This window comes from Rattus norvegicus, chromosome 3, assembly GCF_021556685.1.
Source record: "Rattus norvegicus strain SHRSP/BbbUtx chromosome 3, alternate assembly SHRSP_T2T, whole genome shotgun sequence".
Lineage (NCBI taxonomy): Eukaryota > Metazoa > Chordata > Mammalia > Rodentia > Muridae > Rattus > Rattus norvegicus.
In genome coordinates, this window is record NC_141536.1 from 24,181,190 (window position 1) to 24,208,275 (window position 27,086).

Consider the following 27,086-nt stretch of genomic DNA (forward strand, 5'->3'; position numbering starts at 1 on the left):
AGTATACCACCTGGTTATCTAAGACCAAAAATTATCCTTGAAAATAATATACAACCTGGTTATCTAAGACCAATGATTAGCCCTGAAAACATACATACATGTAACGTTCTGCAGAGAAGGTTTTACTTAGGGGTATATATGTTTATAAATATACATATGTACATATAAGAACAATTATTGAGGTAATATTTTCTATGAATTTAAAAGAGATCATTAAGGGAGGGTTTGAGGTGATGAACCCAAAAGGAGAAAAGGTATAATTATACTATACTTTCAAAAAAATAAAAGAAAGAGTAATAATGATTCATAATATATTAGTACATTTTATAATATGAATGAAACTCATAGACATACTTAAGTAAAAGAAGCAGGAAATGATAAACTTGCAGTCTGCAAAACTTAATTAGTGTGAAATGCCTATAAAAGGGAAAATTGTGTGACAAATGAGAATCAGGATTAGGAACATTCTCAGATAAATGTTCAGAAATTTATTGGTTATGATGAGTGCACAATTGGGTAAATTTACTAAAAATCATTGAGTATATTTAAGACAAGTGAAGTATATAGCATATATAAATATGCCTCAATAAATTTGTTTAGTTTAGTTTAAGACAAACACGAACTATTTTACTCATTTCCTAAGAAATTAACTGGTGGATAAAAGAAAACCAAGTAACATAGTAGTCATTCTTAGAGCAATCTATTCAGTGCTCAATATTCTGATATAAATGCTCTAATAACAAGTATATAAAACAGGATTAAAAATGAAAATAGTTTAGTTGTGAATCAGAAAATGAAAACTAGAAAGGTAAACATAACTTTTTAAATAAATTCATTTTAACTGATGTACAAAAACGAACACTTGCATGTACTGAACTGTATCATTGTACCAATGGTAATGCTTTCTTCATGTGGTATATTCCAGTAATCACCATCCTCTCTCATGTTCTATGAGATCAATATTTTTGCATTTCATGTATGAGAAAGATTATGAAATTCTCATATCTCTCCCCAATTATAGGTTTATTTTTTGTTCGGCTGGTTTTTATTTAGTTTTCTTAACAGAGTGATCTATTATTCTGTTCCAAAGATATTTACAAAAAATGTCATCAGACATTTTCACAGCATAGCTTTCTCAAGGAAGAACATATATAATGACATCTAATATGCAAAGACTAATGTAAAATTCCTTACCTTTACAATCCAGTTCATCAGAGCCATCTCCACAATCATTTGTACCATCACACAGTTTTCCATGAGGAACACAGCGACGGTTGTAGCAAGGTTTAAACCCACTTCGGCAACTTCGGTTTTCTTATGAATAAAATTGAAAATTGTTGTTAGAGATTATATAGCAATATTACTAGTTGATAAAGATCATGAATAAAATTTGTCTCCTAACTGATTGAATCTCAATCCATAAAGCTGATCTGTACTATAAAAAAAAATCTCTGAGTTACAGTGTCCCCCAGTTTCCAAGGAAAAGAAGTTAATTCACTTGAGTCTTTGTGACCTGGTGTTTTGTAAGTATGAATTATCTACATAACTACTAGGGTTATATCTACTTATTGTTTCTCACACTTCTCACATATTCCATAGAAATAAACATATAATGTATAATCGGTTTAGAAGGAATATCTCAGAAGTAGTAATACATTCAACTTCTGGTTCAATGAGGGTTTTAAAAAACTTTTTAAACATTTCTTTCAGATGGTTAATTACATTATTAGTGGTGAACAAAGAGAATTTTGTCAATTTTTCTTTTCCTAATAAGTATATGTGTAAATTTTATTTTCTATCTTTTTGCTTTAGCTAAGATTTCCATCTTTGCATCCATCTATTAATTTATTGATATTGGTAAAATTTTTATAATAAAAAATGCAAAAACCTATGCATTTCTAAATGAACTTACCAAATAATAAAAGGAATATCAATAAATTGCTGTTAAATTATCTTTATAATATCCACTAGGCTGAATAACATTTTCTTAAAGTGCCAAGTAATCAAATAAAGTATCTAATGGGAACATTTAAGGTGCAATTCTTCCAAAATCATTTGAAGTCACAAATGTAGCTGTAATGCTAACATTAAAAGATGCCAATATAGTTGATTTAAAATAAAATAGTATGCAAATAAGTCCAAACTATATATCTCAGGTCATTATGAAAGTAAGTATAAAATAAATCCAGAATTATATGAAGGAAAGTAATGACAAAAAGCATAACAAAAATGACAGAAGCAGAGACAGGGAAAATATAAAATAAACCTGAAAAAATGGTTAACATGTGGAGTGTAAAGGAATTCAACTCAATAGCAAAATCAAAAAACAACATAGCCTTGAAACAGCCAATAGGTCTAAATTAACATTTTCCAAGAGAAAACATCCAAATAGCCAAAAAGTATATGAAAATAAAACCCTAGTCCAAACCACTATGAAATATCATATAATTATTTGAATGACTATCATGAAAAAATAATTAAAAGATGACAATTTCTAGCCAAAACATAGAGAAAACTAAATGCTTCTGTATTTTCAGTGCAATCGTTATAGAAAACATTGAGTGGTGTCAAAATTTGAGGAATGTAACGATCATATAAGTCAACAGTTCTACTATGTGTATATTGAAGGATGGAAATTACCAAAGCCTAACAAAGTATGTACTAATATGTTTACCACAGCACTATTCATAGTTTCCAAAACAGGAACTAAAAATGTCAATCAAGGATGAATTAGGAAAGCATGGTGTATGTATATAAAAGAATACTAAGGAGCTTTTTAAAAGTTTGTAAACCTGTCATTTGTGTCAACACAGCTATATCTGCAAGGGAATCATCTGTGGTAAATAGAAAGATAGATACAGAACACCTAAAACTGTATGCTCCCACTATATAGGAGAGTTAAGTTGCTTCTCAAGGACGTAGAAAATGCAATAGGTCTTATGAGAACAGGAGACCAATGAGGGAGATTGAGGGATGTCTAGTGGGGTAGCCTTTGGGAATACAAGTGTAATTGGATAGATGAAATAACTTGCCACACTTTCTATTACAGCAGGGTTAATATGGTTGACAACAATTAACTAAATGTCTCAAAACAGTGAATAGAAAGGATTTTTGAATAATCACAGCACAATGTACAATGATTATGTTTTAGAAATCAGAATTATCTGAACTGGCCCCCCTTTTCCCTTCCCCTCTTCTCTCCCTCTGAGGAGCTGAAGGGGTTTGCAACCTCATAGGAAGAACAACAATATCAACCAACCCGACGTCCCAAAGCTCCTAAGGACTAAACCACTAACCAAAGAGTACAAGATCGGTTAGATATGTAGCAGAGGACTGCCTTATCTGGCATCACTGGGAAGGGAGCCCTTTGGTCCTGTAGCAGCTTGATGACCCAGGATAGAGGAACAATGCTAGGGCACTGAGGTAGGTGTGGGTAGGGGGGTAGGGGAGCACCCTCATAGGGTCAAGGGGAAGGAAGGAGGGGATAACAGACTTGTGAAGGGGAAACTGGGAAGGGGATACCATCTGAAATGTAAGTAAATAAAATAACCAATAAAAATATAAAAAAAGAAATTAGAGTTATAAATATTAGTAAATAAAGTAGTGATGCATGTGTGGTCTCCAAAACCTTATGTATGTATTAAATGAGTAATTTTTAGAAAGCCTTACTAACTCTTCCCCTATATGATTGATAACTGGTTTATATAAATATAAAAATATGATGGTGTTTTTCTCAGGCTCATTTCATAGTAAATGTATATTTATATATTTACTATTATCCCTACTACCTTCAAACTCTATATTCAATTCCTTTTCTGTAAATTAAACACAAAACTTGAATACTTTCTGTGTAAGGCAACCAAATAAATGATATCTCTCCATCATTTTAATGGAGAATATTAGTGTGTAATGGAAAGTCATATGCTAATTGTCAAATCCTCATGTTTTTATTTACCAATTCTTTGATTTCTTGGGTGGACTTAGTGCCATGGTAAAGTTCTAAAAAATTAAGTTGAGTCTAAGGTAGCAATTTAAATAGAAGACACCCAATTTTTCATGGCAGGGAGAGCTAATGCTAATGGCCTTGTAAAGCTAAAATAAATCACACTATTTTTAATATAAATCTGGACAATTGTATAGTAAGAATTAATGGGGGATGAAGCTGTGCTGATATCTACCACAGAAAAGCCAGTCTTCTCCAGAGAATAAAATTCACAAACAGAGGACATGTGTGATACAAGATCATACTTCCTTTGGATCCTGGCTATCACAGTTTCCAAATCAAAGGACACTTGCCCTATGTTGATCCTTGAAACAAAAGTTGAATTAACAATGCTTTGACATCTATTCAACATTTTGCTAAAGAGTAAGTCTGCAATTATATAATATATTATGCAATTAATATGCAATATTAATATTTCTGAATTATGTTTCTAGGACTATGGGCCTAAAATTATTGATAAATATGAAGTATAAGGAAGCTTGCAAAATAGCCTCCAATTCTCTTTAATTTGCATCAAAGTGGTAGAAAATGATGAAGATGTTCTGCAGTGAGTACCGTAGATGGGTAAATAATGATGTGTCTCACTTCATCAAAAACAAAGTTCGATCAATGTACTTTAGAGATCTATGTCAATGAGAGAAAATTGAGGAAATTATTCACATGAAATGAAGACAAATATACCTAAAACTATAAAATTAAATAGAAATATCTTTCTGCCACATAAAAGTACTTGTTGAACACTTACCACAATAGAGCAGCTTTTCATCTGATTTGTCCTTACAGTGTGGGATACCATCACAGGTGAGGACATAGTCAACACAGTCCCCATTTCCACACTCGAACTCAGAATAGATATTACAAGAAGAGTTTTTAGCTGAAACAACAAAAAGTAAGAATTAGAATAATAAAAATTATTTTAAATTACTTATCATTTTATTACTCAAGTTTAATAAGAAAATTGAAGTACAGTAGAAACATTAAAAAATGAAGAGAATAGCAATGATTTCATTTCAATAGAAATTAGCAGAAGCAGTTTCTGTCATACTTCATTTACCTCAGCAATTCTTTGGGGAGTTGGTTGTAGTGTATTTTTAGCATTGTACCATTATTTTATGTCTATTTATATATTCTGTTGATCATTTGTCGATCACATGTGTGCAGAGGAATGCAACAGTTTCAATTTGACAATTGGCACATAGGGCAGCAGTCTTGCTTCAGAAAATTTCTTCTTAAGGAAAAACCAATTACTCAGGTGTGGTTGTTCACACTAAAACCCCAGACCATTGAATCCCGAGACATGAGGATTACAAGTTTATGGCCATTGTAGGTCATAGAAAGTTTAAGGCCAATCTAAGTTGCACAGTGAGGTATTGTCTCAAAAAAAGCAAACAGATACTCTCTGCATATTCTAGCAGTGCTTTGATGTATCCTTACTGGTATACATTCTTTAAACAATAAAACATTCCCATGAAGAGAGCATCATTTTTTCAGCCATTTTCCCCAATACAATCCCTGAAAATCAAAAGCAATCTCAACCTAGCTATGTTCCCTACTTGGTCTACTTCTAACTTGATCTTCTCCTCAATTTTCCTGTAGCCAGTTCCCTTACTGAAAAGTAGAACTGAAAACACCATACATGGCTGTTGTTTGCCTGGAAGCACCCAGAAAAGGTTTTGGAGAGGTTGGTGGAAATGGGAAAATAAATGAGACTCTAGACAGCTTTACACCTAATACTTAGACAACCATACACCACCCTGTGACACCATCGCTGTTCAAAACCTAGGATATTTGTGGAAAATGAAGATGTGCTCACACTTCCTCCCTCCATACCTCTCTCCCACCCACCCTCCGACCCTTCCTAACTCCTTCCCTCCCTCCCTCCCCCTCCCCTGTCTCTCTGTCTCTCTGTCTCTGTGTCTCTGTCTGTCTCTGACTCTCCCCTTATGATTTGCTCTAAGTTTCTAAGTTACTAGAAACAAGCCAACAATAAAACACAAAGTACTGTTTTCCTAACTAAGTTTTGTCCTAAGAATGCAGTGTTTCCTCGGATTTTGAAGGTTTGCATTGGGAAAAATAATTTATCTTTGTACACTAGGATAGAGTCACTAGCAAAATTTTAGAAACAATGTTTTTGGGTGTGAAATGTCCTGGAGTATACTTATCACACCTTTTGTTAACTAATTATACATTGAAATCAAGTCATATTAATTGTTCTGAATGTAATAAGAATTTATATAAAAGGTACAGTTCAATATCACAAATTTTTATCAGTTTTAGAACTTTCTGAAAAAGACAATAAAGCACCCACTAATGTTACTTGAAATTCACTGTTTTATTAGTCCTAATTTTTCTTTAATTTTAATATATATATAATATTTACAAATGTGTCTAAATCTTATAATTTAATTCATTCAGTTAAATTCATTCAATGCAGTATTTACCAAATGTTTTCCTCATTTTGGAATGAACTTCTTCTGTTACAGCCAAAGTAAACTATTTCAGAGGAAGTAAAATAGAATTTAAACTTCTGTTTAAAGGGCAAAATATTATGATTTTGCTAATACTTTTGGAAAGATTATCTTAGATTATGAAATGAACAAAATTTAGACTGGTCTACTAGCAGTTCTAACCTACCTTGTTGACTTTGTGCACAACTCATAGATAATAGTGTTTCAAATTAAACTTTTCTATTATAGAAAATATCTATATTTAGGGATTATACTAATTATTTTTTCAGGTTATCATAAAGGTACATAGAGACATAAAAATAAGGCAAATAGGTAGATATAGATAGAAATGTTTGTAAATATATATATATATGTGTATGTATAGCTTTTGAATTTTTATTATTTTCATTTTTATAAAATTTATATAAAATTTATAATGTTTCCCTTCACCTTTTCTCTCAACAAACCCTCCTACAATCCTCTCCTTGCTCTCTTTCAAATTCATGGCCTCTTTTCATTATATATATACATATATATATATATAAATATGTTTATATATTTATATATATTATATATATTGTAGAAACACAATTTTCTCAGTGTGTATAATTTTTTTGTAAGTATGTTTTCTGTGATAATAGGTTTTTATCATGTTGATATATTTAGAGTAACCTCAGGATAGAGGATCTCAGCTGAAGACGTGCACAAATCAGAATAGCCTCTGGACCTAATTGTGAGATATTTTTCTTGACTGATGTAAGCAGGCTCAGCTCAGTATGGACGGGGCCAACCCTGTGACCTTGCTCCTGGTTTGTGTAACAAACACAAATGAGCAAGTCAGAAGCATCATCCCTCTACTGCTTTTGCTTCAGGTTCTGCTTGAATTCCTGTTCTGACTTTCCTCAATGATGGACAGTAAGTTATGGTATAAAATGAATCACTTTTCTCCCAATGATGCTTTCAGTCAGTCAGTGTTTTATTACAGCAACAGAATGAAAATAGAATATATGTATAATGCAAAATAATTTTTGTCCAAGCAGAAATCACACTCGTGTATGCATTTGGTACATAACACTGAACACTTTCTGCTTCTGTCTATTTTCAGGGTTTGCCTTTCCTCACATTTTCTTACATGATGAATGTTTTATTGAAGCATGCTTGCCCTTCCTATTTCTGATGGATATTGATGTTAACTAGATCCACAACACTGACAATGTCGTGGGAGATGTAAATACCTGTATAGCTTGCCAACAGTGAGAACATTTTTTTTTCCTCATTTACCCTCACGCATGTGTCAGTAAATGACAGTGGCCACAAACATGCAGGAACACTGTTAGCAAATATCTATCGGAAATATTGTGGTTTCTCATCAACGGGTTGACAAGAAGAAGGCAGAAGCCACTTTGTGGTTTTTGCAAATGGACAAAAGGATTTCAAAACAAATACATAATTGATAGAAAATGCCTCCACAGCGATTTGTCCCCCTTCAGGAGCCCAGTGCCTCACTTCAGTTCCACACCACTGCAATTCTGTATGCTTAAAATATTTTTTTCTGGTTTGGCGCCTCAACTCCCCAGCAGCAGAGAGGCAGGTAGCTTCTTTGGGGCAGCTACACATAAGCTGTTGTTGTTGTTGTTGTTGTTGTTGTTGTTGTTATTGTTATTGTTGCAACAGGTCCACACTGCATGCTGTACACTCCCCTGCCTCTCTCTATCCATGCCACTGCATGAACCCCGCCCTACAGTATGACCTGGGGAGAAACATGATTGATTCTAATGTATGACTCATGCTCCATGTGTGCCCACGGCATCAGGCCCTGATCATTATTAGTACGTAACCCACAAAGGCAGACTGAAATGTAATTCAGGTCGTTGTGTGATCAACTCAGAGAAATGTAGGCAACAGAAAGATCTGGGGATTTGAGACACACTCTATTGAAAGTGTTTATCTGCATGAAAATGACCTGAGTAGTAGCAGCATCCTCTCCCTTGTTCTGACACAGTCTTACAGAAAATCAAATTTTTATTTTTTACTAAGATGTGCCCTTGTTTGTAATTCAGAACAAAAAGGCACATAGAAAATATAAGAAAGGATCCTCCTGGTAAACAAGGGACAAAGAAGTATGAAGATAAAGATGAAAATACTTATTTTTCACGTATTCTTTTGTTAATTTCCTAGCATAAATGATAAAAGAAGAGAATACAAATTAGGGAAAAATGTGTCAAAACTGGCACATTTTGAAAATGAGTTCACCAATTTCTAATGAGATGTTTCGTTTTCCACCTTTGTTACATGCAAAGTTTCAGTGTTAAAAGAAAATTAACCTTTTTTATGTTGCTTACTAATTTTTCCTGGCAATATTGAAACACTTGAACCATTATTTATTTTGGAAATTGTGCTGTTAATAAGGGTGTATTGTAATGGTACTAATTAAAGACTGCAATGCCTTTGGGAGGAATAAACATTGTGCAAGGCTGGAATGTTACATTCTTAATTAGCAGTTTGGAAATGATTACAAATAAGCAGTGTGAGCCACTTCCTCTCATTTACACACTGCCATAGCCTACGAAGGGCCTTACTGCATGGCTGCTGATCTCCTGCATGGTTTCTAGTTTATTTCAGCTGTAATTAATTTCATAATTGCAAGCGTCTCAGAGCCACAGCTATAATTTGGCAGAGGATCTTGTATGCAGGAACTTATGAATTCTAACACAGTCAGGCCCTCAGTCTCAGGGACTTGTAAGTTATTATCTCGGATACTGTTACTAACCACATGAAGAGAAGAGCTGGAATCTTTAATAAACAGGAAAAAAAAGCCTGAAATCCACTGCAATACAATGCAATATTATATTTTCAATATATTTTAAGCATATTCCATAGATTTTCCTTACTTACTCACACATCTGTTGCTAGCCAGCAATGTTCTATCCCCTCTACAGGAACAATTCACTCTTCCATCCGGCGTTAGAAGGCAGAGGTCATGGCAACCTCCATTTAGTAATGCACAAGGAGAGAGTTCACCTGCAAGGAAGAGGCCTGCGGGTAATACTTTGTAATGAATACAGAGTCCCCATTAATTATAAGTAACCAGTAAACAGGTGAGCTGATTCAACCTCTAGGACACCCAGGACTTTTGAGGATGTCGTGGCATTATAAAAGGGTTTTCTACTGAACAATTCTGTATTAGAACAACTGCAGCATTTATAAAACCAGATGCAAATCTGCCAAGAAGATAATTTTTGCACAGGAATGTTAACCTTTACTTTCAAAGATAATGAGGACTAAAGAATACAGTACAATGTTATAAGCAATTAAAAAGAGAAATTGTTCTTTTGGTGACCAGTTGAATTCTGTAGAAGTTATTTAAACATTTCAGCATATTGATACATGATACATTAAATACTCAAGGTCTGAATATTACCTCCCAGTTAGTAAGATCACAAAGTGTGATGTTCATTAAAGAGAAAAAAATTGGCAGGTTGTAGAGCTAGGAAATATTTCCTATTACAACTTACAGCTATTGGTGTCATTAGCAACAGCTATGATTCCCATTGGCTGATGTGGAATATCCGAACGAAGAACTTTGGTTTCTCCTCCAGTGTACTTGTTGGAACGCAAAATAGCTCTTCGTCCCCAGTCTGACCAGAAGATATAATTGTCATAAACTGCCAGACTAAGGAAAGTTCCCGGTCCAGACTTAACAATGACCTGAAATAAATTATAGTTTATTCAATATATAAGTGGTCAGATATTGATACTCTTTTTTTATTCCACAAAGTGAGGGATGAAAAGTAGTTAAACACAGTAGGGTCCATCACATCATAACTTCACTGAATGTCCCATCATAGTACTTATAGAATTTATTTTAACTATTTAAGTTTTCTTCAAAATATTAATAGAATAAAAAGAGGAGCAAGGGTGAATATGAAAATAACATCTACTGAACTGGGGTCCAAAAAGTATAATAAAGCAAGCAAAAGATGATAAAAGAAGAATTTCTTCTGGAAGAAATAAAATTAGTCAATTTACTTGCAAATGCCAAACTTTGTACATAAAGTTTTGAAAGAAGTTGAAAATAATACTTGGATTTAATAAGAATTCAAAAAATTATACCCTGTTACTAAAAATAGGAAAACATTCTTTATGACCCTAGATCTTACACTGACTGTAATTTTAGTATCACACTTAAAGGAACAATCCACTAAAATTTTGATAATGTGCATAAACTTGAAGACATTGTTTTCCAAATCAAATTAATAAAATAGTAAAATTTTAGGAGTAAATAGTTTTATATCCTAAGTGCACAAAAGGTTTGCCAAAAGAAATCTTGGAAAAAGGAAAAGTCAGTAATACAGTGATGTGTGTTAAAGATTTGGGTAAAGGGGATCCATCAGTAACAATTGGTGGGATTGCAAACTGATGCAGCCACTCTGGAAATCAGTGTGGAGAATCCCCTCAAATCCAAAATAAGTCTATCACATGGCTTAGCTCTTCTACTCCTCAGTATCTGCCCCAAACACTGGATGCTCTACTCCACAGATACTTGCTCTGCTATATTCACTGCCATTCTCCTCATATCCAGTGGGAAATGAAACAACCTGAATGCCCTTCAACCACCAAATGGATAATACATATGTATTAAAGTGTAATACAAATGCAAAATGGAACGTTTCTCGGGTTTAAGAAAAAATAAAATAGCAACGTTTTGAGGTAAATGAATAAAAATAGAAATTACTATACCAAAGTACCCAAAACAAACTGTGAAATACCCCCAACAAAAATGAAAAAAAAAACCAGATATTCTGTCCTGTTTGTGGAGGCTACTTCTAAATCTTTAGGAAGGAACATATAATCCATAGAAACTACAGTAATTAGGAAATTTAAAAAAAGTTCCTGAGGTGAGAGTATGTGGAGATAGAAAGAGCACCACAGAAGGGACTAGAACAGAGCAGAAATGGAAGAAAAGTAGAAGAGGGAAGCCTTAATATGGGATGTGGGAGAGAGGGCAATGTAGATGTTTGAAAAAGACATAGGAATCATATACTTCTATGATTGCTTAAAATTAATACACTATGTGTAATTGTATTTGTATATTTTAAATGAAGTTATGCCGCTTGGGAAATAATGCTTACCTCACAATACTATCTTTTAAAAAAATACAGAGCCCCCAAACAACATTTCTGTTGTCTTTGCTTGCATCCTTGAGCTAGGAGGTAAGATTCAATTGCAGAAAACACCATAAACTGTGGGCAGAGGACTTACAGGAATTGACCTCCTTCCTGGTGATTAGCTCCATGATATGAGGGGGAACAATTTAACGTGAGAAGAAAAAAATAGATATCAGTAGTCCTTACTCAAATGGGATTCCTGCAAGCTACAACATTGACCAAGAACATAAGCTGTCCCCCCAAGATGCAATAATGGTACTTATGTCTTAGCACTATCCATCAGGCATCTAATTAGGCCTTAAGGCCTGATCAATAAGCAGAAATTAATTTCTGGTTCTACAAACCCAGGTAACTACTTGTGGTTGATGAGGCATGTGTGTATGCTGGTGGTAGTGGAGTCCTAAATTAGTGTTATTTCTAATTTCATTCTAAATACTTACCCTTAGACCCTAAGATGAGTGTAATTCATCCCTCTCATCGAAGGTGCTTCTTTTTCTAACAGAGATCATTACCAAAATCCACAAGTGGTTAAAATGTAAAGACTCACTGGCAACATGGTTACTAATCAAGTGGATTCCCACATGATAAATCTACTACACAATCTCTATTGTGAAATAGATGAAAGATGAAAAATGGTAGGAGCAAGAGAACCAGGATGTCTGCTGTTAGCCAGCATCTTTGCATGACAAGGAAGCTGCCCCCATAAAAATCTCAACCATATGCTTGATTACACTAGCCTTGATCAGTAACACTAGTTGACATGCCAAAGAAAATTGCAGGAGTTTTACAAGGCCCCAGCACTAGATAAAGATCTATAGGTGAGACAGAGAATATTTATTATCCAGACAGTAACCCCCAATGTTTATCTAATCCCAAGTATTCAGCCTTAAACATGTATACTGAGCAATACCAAATAATTATAGTGGGTGGTAAAATATACGTAAACAAGTCTAAGGGACAGCAATAATTACAGTTGGAGAAGCCATGAATTGGAGAGGGAAAAGGAATAGCATTTGAAGGGTTGGATGGAGTGAAGAGGGGGGAAAAGATGTAAAAACAGTGCTTATATGTAAAATTCTCAAAAGTGATAAAAATATTTATAGGGCACCAAAATACTTGAAGAAACATAAAATGTTACAAATGTGGTATTTCAATGTAAAGTTCTGTCTCTATTAACCACCTACATAAAGCATAATTATGAAGTTATTAACAATATCATCCTCTGGATATCACCCAAACTCTACCTTATTCATCCCAAGTTAGCTGCTAATTGTCTTTTCGTTAAAACAATTACATCATTGGTTTTTACTCTAGGAGCAACCTCTGTTCTGTAAATCAATGCTACTCACATGTAATTTATTCAAAGTTATTTTCCTATTTTTAATCCTTTGATTAATTGGATTTAATTAGATGCTGATAGTCTGTATTATTTTGTCTTATAATGTTGTCCCATTGCCTTTAAATGTATGATTCTCCTGCCTCAGCTTAGAAAGGACTGAGATTCAGGTGCATACAACATATAAAAGTGACATTTGCATTTCTAAGAAAGTTAAAAGTGGTGCCACTACTTGAGTAATATATTTGGCAAAAAATAATTATAAAGGAGAAAGTGTAAAAATAAAAAATGTTTTTTACACACAAATAATGTTTTTCACCACTTAAATTTCTTTGGGCCTATTTTCTCTGTGTTGGGATTTTCTCTGGTTGAACTTCTTCAGGTCTTCTGTGTGCTGCCACAGACTCTGTGAGTTCATATGTGTGCCATTACTGCTGTGCCTCAATGACAGAGACGGTATAGTCTTCCTCTCTGCACAGATCCTGGATCTTTGACTAGAGTGGTTTGATTAAAAAAAATCCATTAACAACAACACTCTGAATCGCCATACCTAGCCTAGAAACTATTTACATTTGATATTCACTAGGAAAGGGACATTCAGTTTTATCCAATGGAATAACACTGGGTATTTTAACTGCACTTCAGGCCAGGCCCTATGGCCAGGAAGTATATAGACCTAAGAGAATCTGGGCTTTTATGTGCTTTTTGTTTTGTTTTTGTGGTTTGGGATTTTAGTTTGTATCGTTTATTATGAATTGGTTTTGCCTTTGGTTTTGAAAGAAACAGTGAAAGAGAAACGAGGTTAGAATAGAAAATGGTGTGGGAGATATTGAAGGAACTAGGATAGAAGAAAAGAATACAATCAAAATATATACTAGGGGAAAAAAGTAAAGAAAAAGGAAACATACATCACTTTTTTTCTTCTTTACACAATTTTACACTCACCTTTTCTTCCAATTCAAGATAAGTTAATGAGGGAAGTTCAATAGATCCTGCCTGACCCATTGCTGACAGCTTTCTGATTATACTACAGTAAAAACTAGAGAGAAATGGCCACAGGAAGATCAGTAGAGCCATCCAGGCACAAGGAGATGAGATTAGCAGGTAGAGATGAAAGAAGACAGGTCCTTGAGCAATAAGTGTTACAAAGATCATGAACCATGGGAATCTAAGCAAAAGTTGAATGACACAAACTTAGACATCTAAGAAAAACATCCCAAGATAAGACTGGAAAGGACATGTAGAGGGCTTCTTTTGCTCTACCGAAAGACTATACACGGACTGACTGACCCATGGCACCAGCTGCATATGTAGCAGAAGATGGCCTTGTTGAGCACCAATGGAAGGAGAAATCCTTGGTCCTGCCAAAGTTGGACCCCTAGTGTAGGTTAATGTTAGGGGGTGTGGGAAGAGGGGGCAGATGAGGAGGGGAACACCCTTAGAGAGGAAGGGGAGTGGGATGGGATGGGGGCTTATGTCAGGAAAACCAGGAAAGGGAATACTATTTGAAATGTAAATAAAAAAATTCAATAAAGGAAAAAAACAAAAACAATGAGAGAGAGAGAGAGAGAGAGAGAGAGAGAGAGAGAGACTGTGAGTTTGTTTAGTTCTGTCCTGAAAATAATTACCTGCTATTCAGAGTATTAAATGAACTATTTCCACCACAATTAGTTTGTAGTTTTAAAGGTTTTAAATAAAAATCTAAGTTAGATAATAATAAAACGAGTTGCAGGGTTAGGGTTAGGGTTAGGGTTAGGGTTAGGGTTAGGGTTAGGGTTAGGGTTAGGGTTAGGGTTAGGGTTAGGGTTAGGATTAGGTCAAGACCATTAAGAGTTCATCCAAGGGTTGGGGATTTAGCTCAGTGGTAGAGCACTTGCCTAGCAACCGCAAGGCCCTGGGTTCTATCCCCAGCTCCAAAAAAAAGAAAAAAAAGAGTTCATCCAAACCAAGGATAGTACTACTGTTCAGGAGAGAAAGGTAAATCTAGAGACAAAGGACTTCTTAACTCTGTCATCCAAACTTATGATTATTCATTTATTCATTTTTCAATATTCTCAATCATCAGTAAGGAATTATCATTTCATAGTGTATATGATATATATAACATCTAGTTACTGAGACAGAATAACAGCCCAAAGCAGTGTCATGTAGGAAGGGTTAATTTTCTTCATGTCAGTGAAGGCTTGGGTGCAGGAGAATTAAGCTGTTGGCCACATCATATTCATAGTGAAAAAGTAGAGACTTGTGCTCCACTGGTTTTCTCCTTTTGATTCAGTCTAGGACCTCAGCCCACAGGATGTTGTGACTCACAATCAGAGTGGGTCACTTTCATCAGTTAAACCTTCCTGGAAACACACCTAGAGATGCACTGGACACTTTAAGGGATCCTACTGCATTAACAACCAGTGCTACCCATCACAGATACATAATACTCAGTTCAGTCAGCATTTATAATAATACTAGTGATGAATGTTACTTTGATCATTTTATTGATGGTGTGAGTTGATTCTTGACAAGGTTAATTAATTATTCAAGGTGATCTAAAATTGATTAAGACTCAATATGCCCAAGATCTATGTTAATTATGTCAACATTTGGTTTTACAAGTAGGAACTACAAAAACTCACTTTAGTTTATTACTGAAACCATTGTTCCCTCATTTTACCAGTATAATATTTTACATACACAATGTAATATTCAATAAAGATCGTTAGATGAATAATAATGAAAATTTTCAGTAAGATTCAAATCAAAACTAATTTTCATGGGTAGTAGCTGTCACCAAATGTCCATTGTCATGGTAACATCTCTTATTAGGTCAAACACTGATTTAGTTCACTGGTTACTTTTCAATGTTTGCTGACACATTAAAAGGGGAAAGCAAGATAAAATGAAGTATAATTACTCATGGAATGTACAATAGATTCTACCAATAATGAACCAAACTCCTGCCATATCATTTCTGATTAAAGCTCAATCATGCATTACCATTTCCAGATTAAATGTGTTTAGCACTGTATCTTTCAAGCCTAATCAGTATCTTCAGAGACAAGGTAGATGCTTTGTTATCATGAATGTCTATAATGTGCAATATCTAATTTATACTGTAGTTTTTATGCATTTTCACTTTAAATCCATAAATAGCTCCATTTTTCAAAATAAGTCATGTTTTTAGAAAAATTGTTTCTGCACAGATACTTAACTCCACATATGCTTTCTCAGACAAACAATAAAATTAATTCTGAGAGTATGTACTATAAATCTGAAATTTATATATCAGAAATTCACATGTCTAGCCACATGCCTTTTGCCTGTTGGCATTTACATCTGCACTGATATTTTTTGGTTGAAGCACCCAAATCAATCAATCAATGAAGAAAATTCAGATTTACAGGGCACAAACATAGACTGTACATTCAGATATTGTGTGGTAAACAGTATAAAATTGGAGGCATCTAAATGCTCCAGTGATTTCCTCTCTGACAAGCTCATAAATGATCGTTAAGTAAAATGACAGGTTGGCTAGAAACATGGCTGTGCACCAAAGAATGTTACGCATTTCAGAGAAATAGCTGCTGTTGGGTTAGCCTTGACATGAGCAGGGGCTGCTAAGTCAGTAACTTAAAACTGTACAGTATATAATATAATAAGCATATTATTTTACTTTTTAGAAAGAGCTGTCTTATTTAATAGTATTTAGTATTGATAGCTAAATACTTAAAAACAATAAAGTTCAAATCAGTCTAAAGCCTTCCATATTGTGGTTATTTTATTCTTAACTCAGAAAGCCCAGATACCTAAACATCACCACACCATTAGTGCTCTCTCTTCCATCTATCTCATTAAAAACTCTTCCAGCAATCAGTTCAGTAATCCAGGTAACTTGCCTTCAAACAGAGAGTAAGAATTCCATTTTCTACCTCTCAGAGTTCCTCGGGATATTGCAAGCTTTTATGAGAACTGAGTCAATTAAACTTGAAGTAGGAAATATATAGTGTGAGCTAATGAGGACAGCTGGAAGTTAAACTGGTTACTGTTACTTGTCAACATGGTAAGATATGAAGCATCTTGGAGAAAAGCCTCTGGGCACACATGAGAGAGATAATTTAGGGAGTTTTGCCCATATCTGTGGAGAATTACCACTAGACTGAATGGGGAGGAAAGCTCACTGAAGAGGAGTGTACGCAGTAGTCCCTAAGCTTGAGTTTGGGGAGCTTAAACAGGAGAAAGATACCTGAGCAAGAGGAAAGATAGTTCTCAACTTCCTGAATGTGAATGTAGCATAACCAATTGCCTCAGGCCCCTGTTGTTAGGATTTTGCCATCATAATGAATATATATACATATATTGCATATATGTATATATGTATATACACATATACATATATATATGCCACACCTATGATTCTGCAGACTAATTACAAATTCATGATTCTTATGAGTTGCAACGTCATAACCAGAACCACCAATAGCTTGGGTTTTCTTTCTCTGCTCAACAGCCATTCACCACATATATCTCCAACTTGCTTTATACCCCATTGAATATTAAGTAAAACATTGGGAACATATCCATTATATGACTATAGACCACTAGTTTCCTCTAACACAAAAGCTAAGAGTGTTATTACATAGCATTTGTGACCTACATAATGTATATGCAGATATTCTAGTCACATGCCATGTCTTTGAATAACCTTTTTTGGCTCCTTTTTGGTCCTCCTGATATTTACAATGAGACAGCCAAAAGACAACAGCAAACAAGCATTATTCCTTACCCAAGGAAAGAGAAGACTGTGAGCCCTCCCTTGGATTACACAATGGTCTAAGTAGAAGAAAATCTCATATTCATAAGCATTGAAAACATTTTAATGATAACTGGGTAACATTTGTATGCTAGTTTCCTCATCCTCACTTGGGATTATAACTGCCAAGAGTAATACTTATTCAAAACTCTAAGTGAGATGCATTTATACAGACTGAGATGAAGCGTGGGTTTGTGCTATGGGTAATTCGCTCTGGAACACACCACACCTATGACTCTGCAGACTAATTGCAAATTCATGATTCTTATGAGTGGCAAGGTCATAACCAGAACCACCAATAGCTAGGGTTTTCTTTCTCTGCTCAACACAACTTGCTTTACACCCTGTTGAATATCAGCTAAAACATTTGGAACATATATTATATAACTATAAACCACTAGTTTCCTCTAATTCAAAAGCTAAGAGTGTTATTACGTAGCACTTGTGACCTACAAAAGAAATTTCTCATTTTATGTCATCCAAACATACTGGCTATGTCAATGGACTTTGTAAGTTAATTGACTTATTCTGTCTTTTATTCTGTAACTAATTAAATCATATGTAGCCTCTTTCATGGTGGAGCATGTCATTCAGGCAGACAAACGAGAATCAGGCCCACAAGAATCTACATGTCAAGTCCAGCATCACTCAATTTTGACTGAAAAAAGTTCTTCCCTCCTTTCAAGCAAGGGGAGTATTTTCTAAATTTCATAAACAGTAAATTTCGAAAGAAAATATACCTTTTCTGTGAGTTTAATGGGTTATTAATCCATTCCACAAACATCACCTATGAATTTAATGCAAGATTTTATGAATTTTCTTTGATGTGTCAGTGCTTGGCTATCCAAAAACAAGGATCAATACTCTTTGCACCCAATCATCTTCTGTTTGCCCAGAGGAGCATTTGCAGAGAACACTCAAGAGAACACAGAGCAAGCTGTCACTATGCTCTTCTCAATTATTATTGAAAGGCTTGGAACCTGGAGTTTTATCTTTTCCAGAACACATACTCAGAATATATTCAGTGTTCAGTAATTATTGCTATAGATTTGTGAATAAATGAGTCATTAAGTCTGTGTCCCCTGAAGCATATATTTAGTTATAGCTTATAACAGGTATATCTAATTGAAACTTCAAGATCTGTGTGCACAGAAACAAAATATTTTTCTTTTAAAAATGATGTCAGCAAGATGAGTGGGTTCCTGAACGACTATAGACATCACCCTCTCAATCCCATACACCTGTGATGAATATTTCAAGAATGCTACTCCCTAGACCATTGCCTAAATACAACTCTCCTGTCTTTTTAATATTTTAAGGGAAGAGTGAAGGGTTTGTCAGAGGAGTATATTAAATCAAATGCTCCTATGTCCATGCCATAATGGAATGTCAATCTTAATATTTCAGAAGTTCACAGACTTTTAAACAAAACTCCAGTATTACTTTAGATACTATATTCAAGGTGTTAAAACTGTGCTGAAAAGGTATATATATATATATATATATATATATATATATATATATATGTGTGTGTGTGTGTGTGTGTGTGTGTGTGTGTGTGTGTGTGTGTGTGTATACAGTAGATGTAGTTAAAATTCAGTAAAGTGGAGGATAGGAATAACTGTTCTTTAGAATCAAGCGATGATCTCACAATAATGGCAGATAACATCACAGTTAACAGAAGAAATGGAAGTATATGTCAGAAAGTTGATGGACAAGGATTTCATGGTTCCCTTTTGAATTTAGGAACCCTCTAATTACCACAAGGCTCAACCTCATGCAGATGCCACATTATCAACAACACACTGAGGACCCAGATTTCAATAGGGAGTGAGGGCACTCACACTTGCTGTACCACAGTACATAGCCTCTGGAGTCAGGAAGTTGGGTTCTTATGTAGAACATTTCACATGTCCAGAATCTAGACTTACATTGCTCCTTGTTCTAATTCCTTCGTCTTTAGAATACTAGAAATAATTTTTGTGAAATTTTATAAAATGAAGTTAATGATGTAGAGGTGAGAACTAAAGCATAGACCACAGAGGAAACTAATTATTGGCTTAATCTCCATAGCTTTCATTGCTTTCTTTTTCATACAAGAAATTACCATCTGTCGTGGTGTAACACCATTGATAGTATGATGGGCCTCCAATATCCATCAGCAATGAACAAAATACTCATTTCAGACTCAGAGAATCATCTCATTTCCATAGACTGGCACTAGATCCTGTTATATAAAACATGTAAGTACACACACACACACACACACACACACACACACACACACACACACACGAGAAAATGAAAAAGAGAAAATGAATAGAAACTCAGAACCAACAAGGCCATATGCTTCCATTTCCTGGCCTACATCAGTTGGAGGTCAGAGCCACTCCTGTAATCTCTACCCAAAGAAAAGTGATGTCATCCAAGGATGCTTTAGAATTTGAACAGATTGCCCGAAAAACTATTGCCCATAACTATATCTCAAAATTGGTCCATTACTTCAAACCCGGCACTAACTTGCTTTCTTGTTTTCAGTGGCACTGATGATATCACAGAAAACTTACATTAAAGAATTTGTATATATGTTTTCTTTCTTATTTTTTTAGGGATTTCAGACACAGACCAGGTCATGGTGGAGAGAAAAATCCATATTCCTATAGAAATTGTTTACATCATTCCATATAACTACAATTACATGCAAGTATAGTTGCTAATCAAAGTAAACAAAATGCAAACATGTTTTGCTTTGCTTGTTTGTTTGCAAGAAAATAGAATATAGAGAAAATGAAATAATGATATATGCCCTTGGTTTGATGCCCACATAGTACACACAAACACACACACACACACACACACACACACACACACACACACACACACACTTACATATCAGAGAGAGAGAGAGAGAGAGAGAGAGAGAGAGAGAGAGAACAGTTTTAGGTTTCATAGGCTTGGCCATGAGGAAGAGGAAGAAGTAGTAAGAGATACTATGCTTGAGGTGTGGACAGGAGAGCAGAGAAAATTTGCCATGTAAGGAGGACAAGAAGATGTGGCTCAGAGGGCCATTCGACTGGATCTAGAGTAGCCAAGAAGGAACATAGAAATTAGGGAGTAGTAACTTGGAATTATCGGGGGGAATAGATTCTAGAAATATGGAGGCTAGACAGTCTCCCAGCTACTGTGCTGCTTAGGGAATATTAAAACATAAAGGTTATCTATGTGTGTGTCTTTCATTTAGGAACATAAACTATTGATGCAGTTAGTAACCCAGAAATGAGATTTATTAAAATAGTAATTCTACAAAGTTCACTTATCTAAGCATAAATGTCTCTTTCTGTCTCTGACTCCATTTCTCTTTCTCAAATTGGGAACAGAAAGATAGATATAGATTAATCAACTCTACAAAAGTCTTATCAATGAGATATATGAAGTGAACTTAGATATGTTTAATGTCAAAGTTTTCAATAAACAAATTCTTGATATCTTCTATTTTACTCAGCCATTTTTTAAAGCATTGAAGCTAAACATTAACGTTTTCATTCAGCCATCAAAACATATTTTGATTATCAGGCTTCAGAGAAGACAAAACTAATCTGAAGACAAAACTGGCAGTTTACAATTACAGAGTAAGACCAGAGAAGTGAGTTACTGTCTGCAAATGTTGCAAATACTTCTCTGTCAACTAGTTCTATATTACTGACTAAAATCTACAGAACAAGGTATCACTTGAAATGTGGAATGAGTTTTTAAATTGCTAATATTTATTTAGTTGTTTGTATTGATGACATGTATTCCTTTTCAGTTCATTCATGTATACAATGATTGTTTACTCACACCTCACACATGTATTTATTATCTACTATGCCCGTTTCCTCCTCTCCTTCCCTATATGTTTCCTTTCCACATTGATGTTTTCTCTAATTTCATGATCTACTGATTTCAGTCAAGTCCATTTGTGTGTACAAAGAACTGTCCATTGGAGCCTGTAGGCCTCATCATTGCATAGACAACTGCAGATAATGCCTTCTCTTCAGGAGATATCAGTAGTCAATAGTTTGTCAGAGAGTGGTGGTCTCTATTAGCCTCTTGTAAGTCCATGACTGACTACTAAAAAGACCTAAATCTACAGGCTCAGTTAAGGCAATTTCAGCTGCTGTCAAACCATGTTAACAGTCATTGTGACATGGCCCACAGCACTTCTGTCTTCTTCATTTCCTCTAACTCATATTATTTCTCCCTTCTCTTCTGTGATGAAGCCTGTGTCTTAGCAGAAATGATATAAGTGTCCCATTCAGGTATAAGCACTTGATCATCAATTGTCCTCAACACATTCAGTTTCTGTATTCTCTATTATTTGCTACAGAAAAGAAGAAGAAGAAGAGGAGGAGGAGGAGGAGGAGGAGGAGGAGGAGGAGGAGGAGGAGGAGGAGGAGGAGGAGGAGAAGAAGAAGAAGAAGAAGAAGAAGAAGAAGAAGAAGAAGAAGAAGAAGAAGAAGAAGAAGAAGAAGAAGAAGAAGAAGAAGAAGCAGAAGCAGAAGCAGAAGCAGAAGCAGAAGCAGAAGCAGAAGCAGAAGCAGAAGCAGAAGCAGAAGCAGAAGCAGTTTCTTTGATAGAGGATGAGAATAAACCATGGTTGCCTAGCCTGGATACTCACATGAAAATGGAAGGGCATCTTTTTTTTACATTTTTCTTTAAAGTTTCAAAATAAGTTTATGAGTATGGCTGTTTTTCCTGCATGCATGTTATGTGGATCACATGTGTGCTGTGGCATGGAGGTCAAAAAAGAACATCCTTTAAATGGAAATTAGAGATTAAATCAGTGGTAAGCAACAATGCTGAGAATCAAACCCAGGTTCTCCGTGAGAGCAAGTGCTCTCAATCGCTGAGCTACTTCTCCAGCCCCAGGAACGCTTTTTGCCAAGGAGATTTTATGAGAAATTTATTTCATCATTCCAATATTTAAAATTACATTCCATTGTGTTTTAATATTAAAGAGAGTACTTCCCTTGTTGGGTATAGTGGAATTATTCAAAAGAAAGCATTTAGATGAGGACTGAAATTGTTCTGACCATCTGCATATGCATCCAGGGCAAATGAATTTTAAATAATAGAATACATGCATACTCCATTTTATTAAATATATTTGGAATGGGAAAAGTATGTGGCTTGTATTGAAAAACTAGAATCTGGTTTTGTCATCATTTTTCTAGGCTTTATTTTTTTTAATGCTGCAGTAATTCTGAGGATTCCTTAACTAATAAAATTCTAAGACCTAATGAGAAAAAGAAATGGGCAGGGATAACCACTGTAGAAAAAGTATTTTAACAACTTACCTGATGGTCAGTAATGCAGAAATAAATCATTCCACATTATTGGAAAGATTGAGTAAAAGTGATTTTGAAATGGAATTGAATTTATAGACATCTGAGTTTGAATTATACAAAGTTCTTATTGAATTTGCTAATCTGTAAACTCTGATGTTGTAAAAGACATAGCATGTTAATTTATATTTCTGACACTGCATGGACATACTTCAGAACCCTGCAAGGTATTACCTCATCCTTAATGTCATTCCCCTTGAAGGACAATTTATTTCTATACTTTTCTGTCTGGAATGCCTCTTGATTTTCGTTTCTCAATTTATATAACAACAAGAACTACTTCTGAAATGTATAATGTAATTGTTTGTAAAATCAAATCTCCAAATAGAGACGTCCACTTTGTTTTATAAGTACTGCAGATAGAAGCAGAATTTTCAAAGGCTTGTATGTAACTGAAGTTGAAAATTCTGCTTAACCTAGATGTCGTTAGAGTAAATATTTCATAAGTATTCTTATCCTCGAAGAATTGGTTATTTAAAGCTTTTGAAGTTAAATCCTTGAAAACATAATCAATAGTTTTTCTGAAATATATGAAGCTGCTATTACTTTAGGGTTTGGTGCTTCATTTTCAGAGGAAAAATAGCTGAACAGAAAAACAGTTGATTTTGCTTGTCTTTTAACCTCAGATTGTAAAAAAAAAGTAGCCAAAAGAAAAATTCCAGAGAGGAGAGAGATTTGAGCTAAGACAGTGCACACCTTGGCATGGCTACTTCGTTATGTTCATTAAAACTTAAGTCACAGATATTTCAGTTTCTTCTAAATGTCTTTTTTTAAACTACTTTGAACAACTATTACACGTATGTAGCTTATGGAGGGTGAGCAGCCAAACCTGGTTTGTTAAGAACTTTTAGGGCTTAGGTTCTGACATTATTTACTCTGCTTACAGAACTATGTAGAGAGAAGGCCATAGAACCCCATAGGAAGAAAAACACTATCAACCAACTAGACACCCTAGAGCTCCCAGGAACTAAACTCCCAACCAAAGAGTACATGTAGAAGGATCCATGGCTTCAGCTACATATGTACTAGAGGATTGCCTTTTCTGGCTTCAGTGGGAGGGAAGGCCCTTGGTCTTGTGGAGATTCCATGCCCCAATATAGGGGAATGCTAGGGCAGTAAAGTGGGAATGGATGGACGGGTAGGAGAGCTCCTTTGTAGAAGCAGAGGGGAGGAGGGATTAGATAGAGGTTTGCAGAGTGGAACCCAGGAAGAGGGATAACATTTGAAATGTAAATAAATACAATTTATATTGCCAATGAGATTTTATAGAGAGTTCATTGAATTTAGTGATTATGCTGGGGGAAGTGAATGTAAAGTTTAACAACATTAAGACAGCCAATCTATGACAAGATGCATTTTCATTTTGTGTATTCATATTCATCCTTTAAATTCCTTCAGTAATGTTACAAAAGAGAGATCACGAAGAGAATGGATCTTCAATGTTCCCTAGTATAGAAGGCATTTCCCCAAACATAATATGACAAAACAGGAGATGGAAAAATCAATCCAAATCTGTGACATCCTGATGTAACACAGCTGCTCATTTACAAGTGACTTGCTTATTGACTCACCCTAACCACCGAGGACTGAAAACTAACCAATCAAGACCACAATCCTTTGCAGAGTAGGAATTAAATACTGGAAAACTGCTTATAGAGTACCTGACCCTAATTGGATGAGGAATCCTCCAAGATGAGATTGTCACACATGTCTCTCCAAAGCCCACTGTGCTTTATAGTATAGAAAATGTATCTGGTTATTAAAGATTATCAAAATGAAGATTTAAGATTATCTTCTTATTTTCTTATTAAATTTGTCAAGATTTTATTATTTAGAGAATTAGGCCTTTGATATCCATAATTTCAAATAAATAAGAATAAAATCATTTTAACACATTTTCCATCAAAATTTTTGGCTGTGTTTATGTTTTAAGTATATGTATTTAAAAATCAAATATATTCCCCTATGAAATTGTAAATATTTGGAAAAACTAATAATTAAGGAAATAGTAAGTTACATGAGTGATAGATTTTTACTATTTTTAAGAAAGACGAGTTTATCGGGGGTATTTACTTTTATTGAAGTTATTATGGTCAGAGCCCGAACACTAACAACTTCAATAAGTCAATTTTTCAGTTTTTAATGATAAAATAAAAAAATCAGAAATCTAATGTCCCCACATTAGAAAGAGATCCTGCTACTCCAAAGTTCCTTTTGAGGGTTATAACATGTTTATAGGACTAAATAGAAGGAAGGGGAGTGTCCATCTAATCAGTCCTAGAGGGTGGTTTCACCCATGATCATTATCTAAACTTTAGTCCTTTCTCTAAGTTTGTTCTAGTTTCATTCTGCTATTGTGACAAATACTGTATTAAAATCATCATCATCATTATCATCATCATCATCATCATCATCATCATCATCAACAACAACAACAACAATTTATTTGGGAAAGGATTCATATGGCTTACAGTTCCATATCACAGTCTATTACTGAGAGAAGGCAGGGCAAGAACTCAAACAGAAATTCAAAGGCAGAAAACATGGTAGATTGTTGCTTACTGGCCTGGTCACAGGTTCTTGAGTAGTTAACTTCTTCTTTTAAGTTAACTTCTTTGTACACCATAGGATGTCATTCATAGGACATCCTGCTACCCACACACAACAAGCAAGATAATTCTTCAGACATTCTCACAACCAACCAGAAAAGGACAATCACCCCTTTGGGTGTCTCTAGACTCTGTTAAATTGACTATCTAGAGCAAATACCAGGATCAACATGTGTCCTAAAGACATGGACCTGTCTCTGACTGACAAGCTTCCTGATCACCCTTTTTCCAGATTAAGATTTTTGGAGAATTTGCAAGTTTTGGGGTCAATTGTGTAAATGATTTGATATTTTAAAAGAGTGTATATAGGATTAGAATATATTCACCCTGCAGGGCTATTATTGGACCAGAGACTCATGGGGAATTTTTATGTAATACTTGTGGGAAGAAGATAATAAGTGGTCAGACAGATTAGGGACAGAAATTATGGCTTGTTTTCAAAGCCAAAATATCTTCAGGTTTGTCATGATCACAGACCCAAATACCCTTAGGGCTCTTAGATCCTCTTCTGATTTTTCAACCCTCTTCTCTTTTATATGGGCTAAATGTGTCCCAGGAACCCAACTTCTGAAGCTTTATGTGAGGAGGAAGTACCTGAGGCCAACTGGCTCATCTACCTGAACTTTACCTCAGTGTCTCCCATAAATCCTATTGGAAGCTCCTTGGTAACCTGCTCTCAGGGACTAGTTCTCCTTTTTAAGGGCTCTCTTTTTCTCAAGTGTCCCCTTACAATCACAAGATGAAACTCTTCTCCAACCTCTCATTGCCTTTAATTTTATTTTTCACATTTCAAAAAAAATAAAGAAAGAAAGAAAAGAAAAAAGAAACTGTATTTCATTGCCTTGTGACATCTATGGTGACCATTGATTTGTCTGGCACTTTACCTCTTAAACTCTGGAACTCCTGATGTGAGAAAGCATCCACAGTTCCAGAGGATTCCCATTCTCTCCCAAGTCTTGTTTTTAAATCAAAAGGATTAAGACTTCAAACCCATTTTAAAACAAGAATAATAAAGAAATAATCAACTTGAAAATAACATCCTGTTGACATAACTCAGACCCAGAAAGACACAGATGGTACATACCCACTTATAAGTTGATTAGCCACAAAGTACAAGATAAACAGACCCGAAGAAGCTAATTATAGCAGGAAGGCCCGAAGCAAGCTGCTTGAATCTCACTCAGAAGGGGATATAAAATAGATATGGAGGTGGATGGAAAGGGGGAACTGGGTAAGACCCAGGTGTAGTGGGGGAACTGGGGTGGGTATCAGATATGGGAGGTGTTGCCAGAGGATTGGGAGAGTGAATGGAAATAAGTGGAGGAGGGGAGTGGACAC

The 27,086-nt window shown here is 35.0% G+C and overlaps 1 protein-coding gene across 2 annotated transcripts in view; it reads right to left on the minus strand.

Annotated features, from left to right (window-relative positions):
* The window catches only part of Lrp1b (LDL receptor related protein 1B), a 2,085,328-nt gene that overhangs the window by 313,176 nt on the left and 1,745,066 nt on the right, over positions 1-27,086 (minus strand). For both annotated transcript variants that reach the window (XM_087654909.1, XM_087654910.1), the window contains exons 44-47: positions 9,966-10,158; positions 9,346-9,471; positions 4,749-4,877; positions 1,195-1,314 (exon numbers count right to left, since the gene is read on the minus strand). In XM_087654909.1, the coding sequence (XP_087511035.1) occupies positions 1,195-1,314; positions 4,749-4,877; positions 9,346-9,471; positions 9,966-10,158 (568 nt within the window). The remainder of the gene's footprint in view (positions 1-1,194; positions 1,315-4,748; positions 4,878-9,345; positions 9,472-9,965; positions 10,159-27,086) is intronic.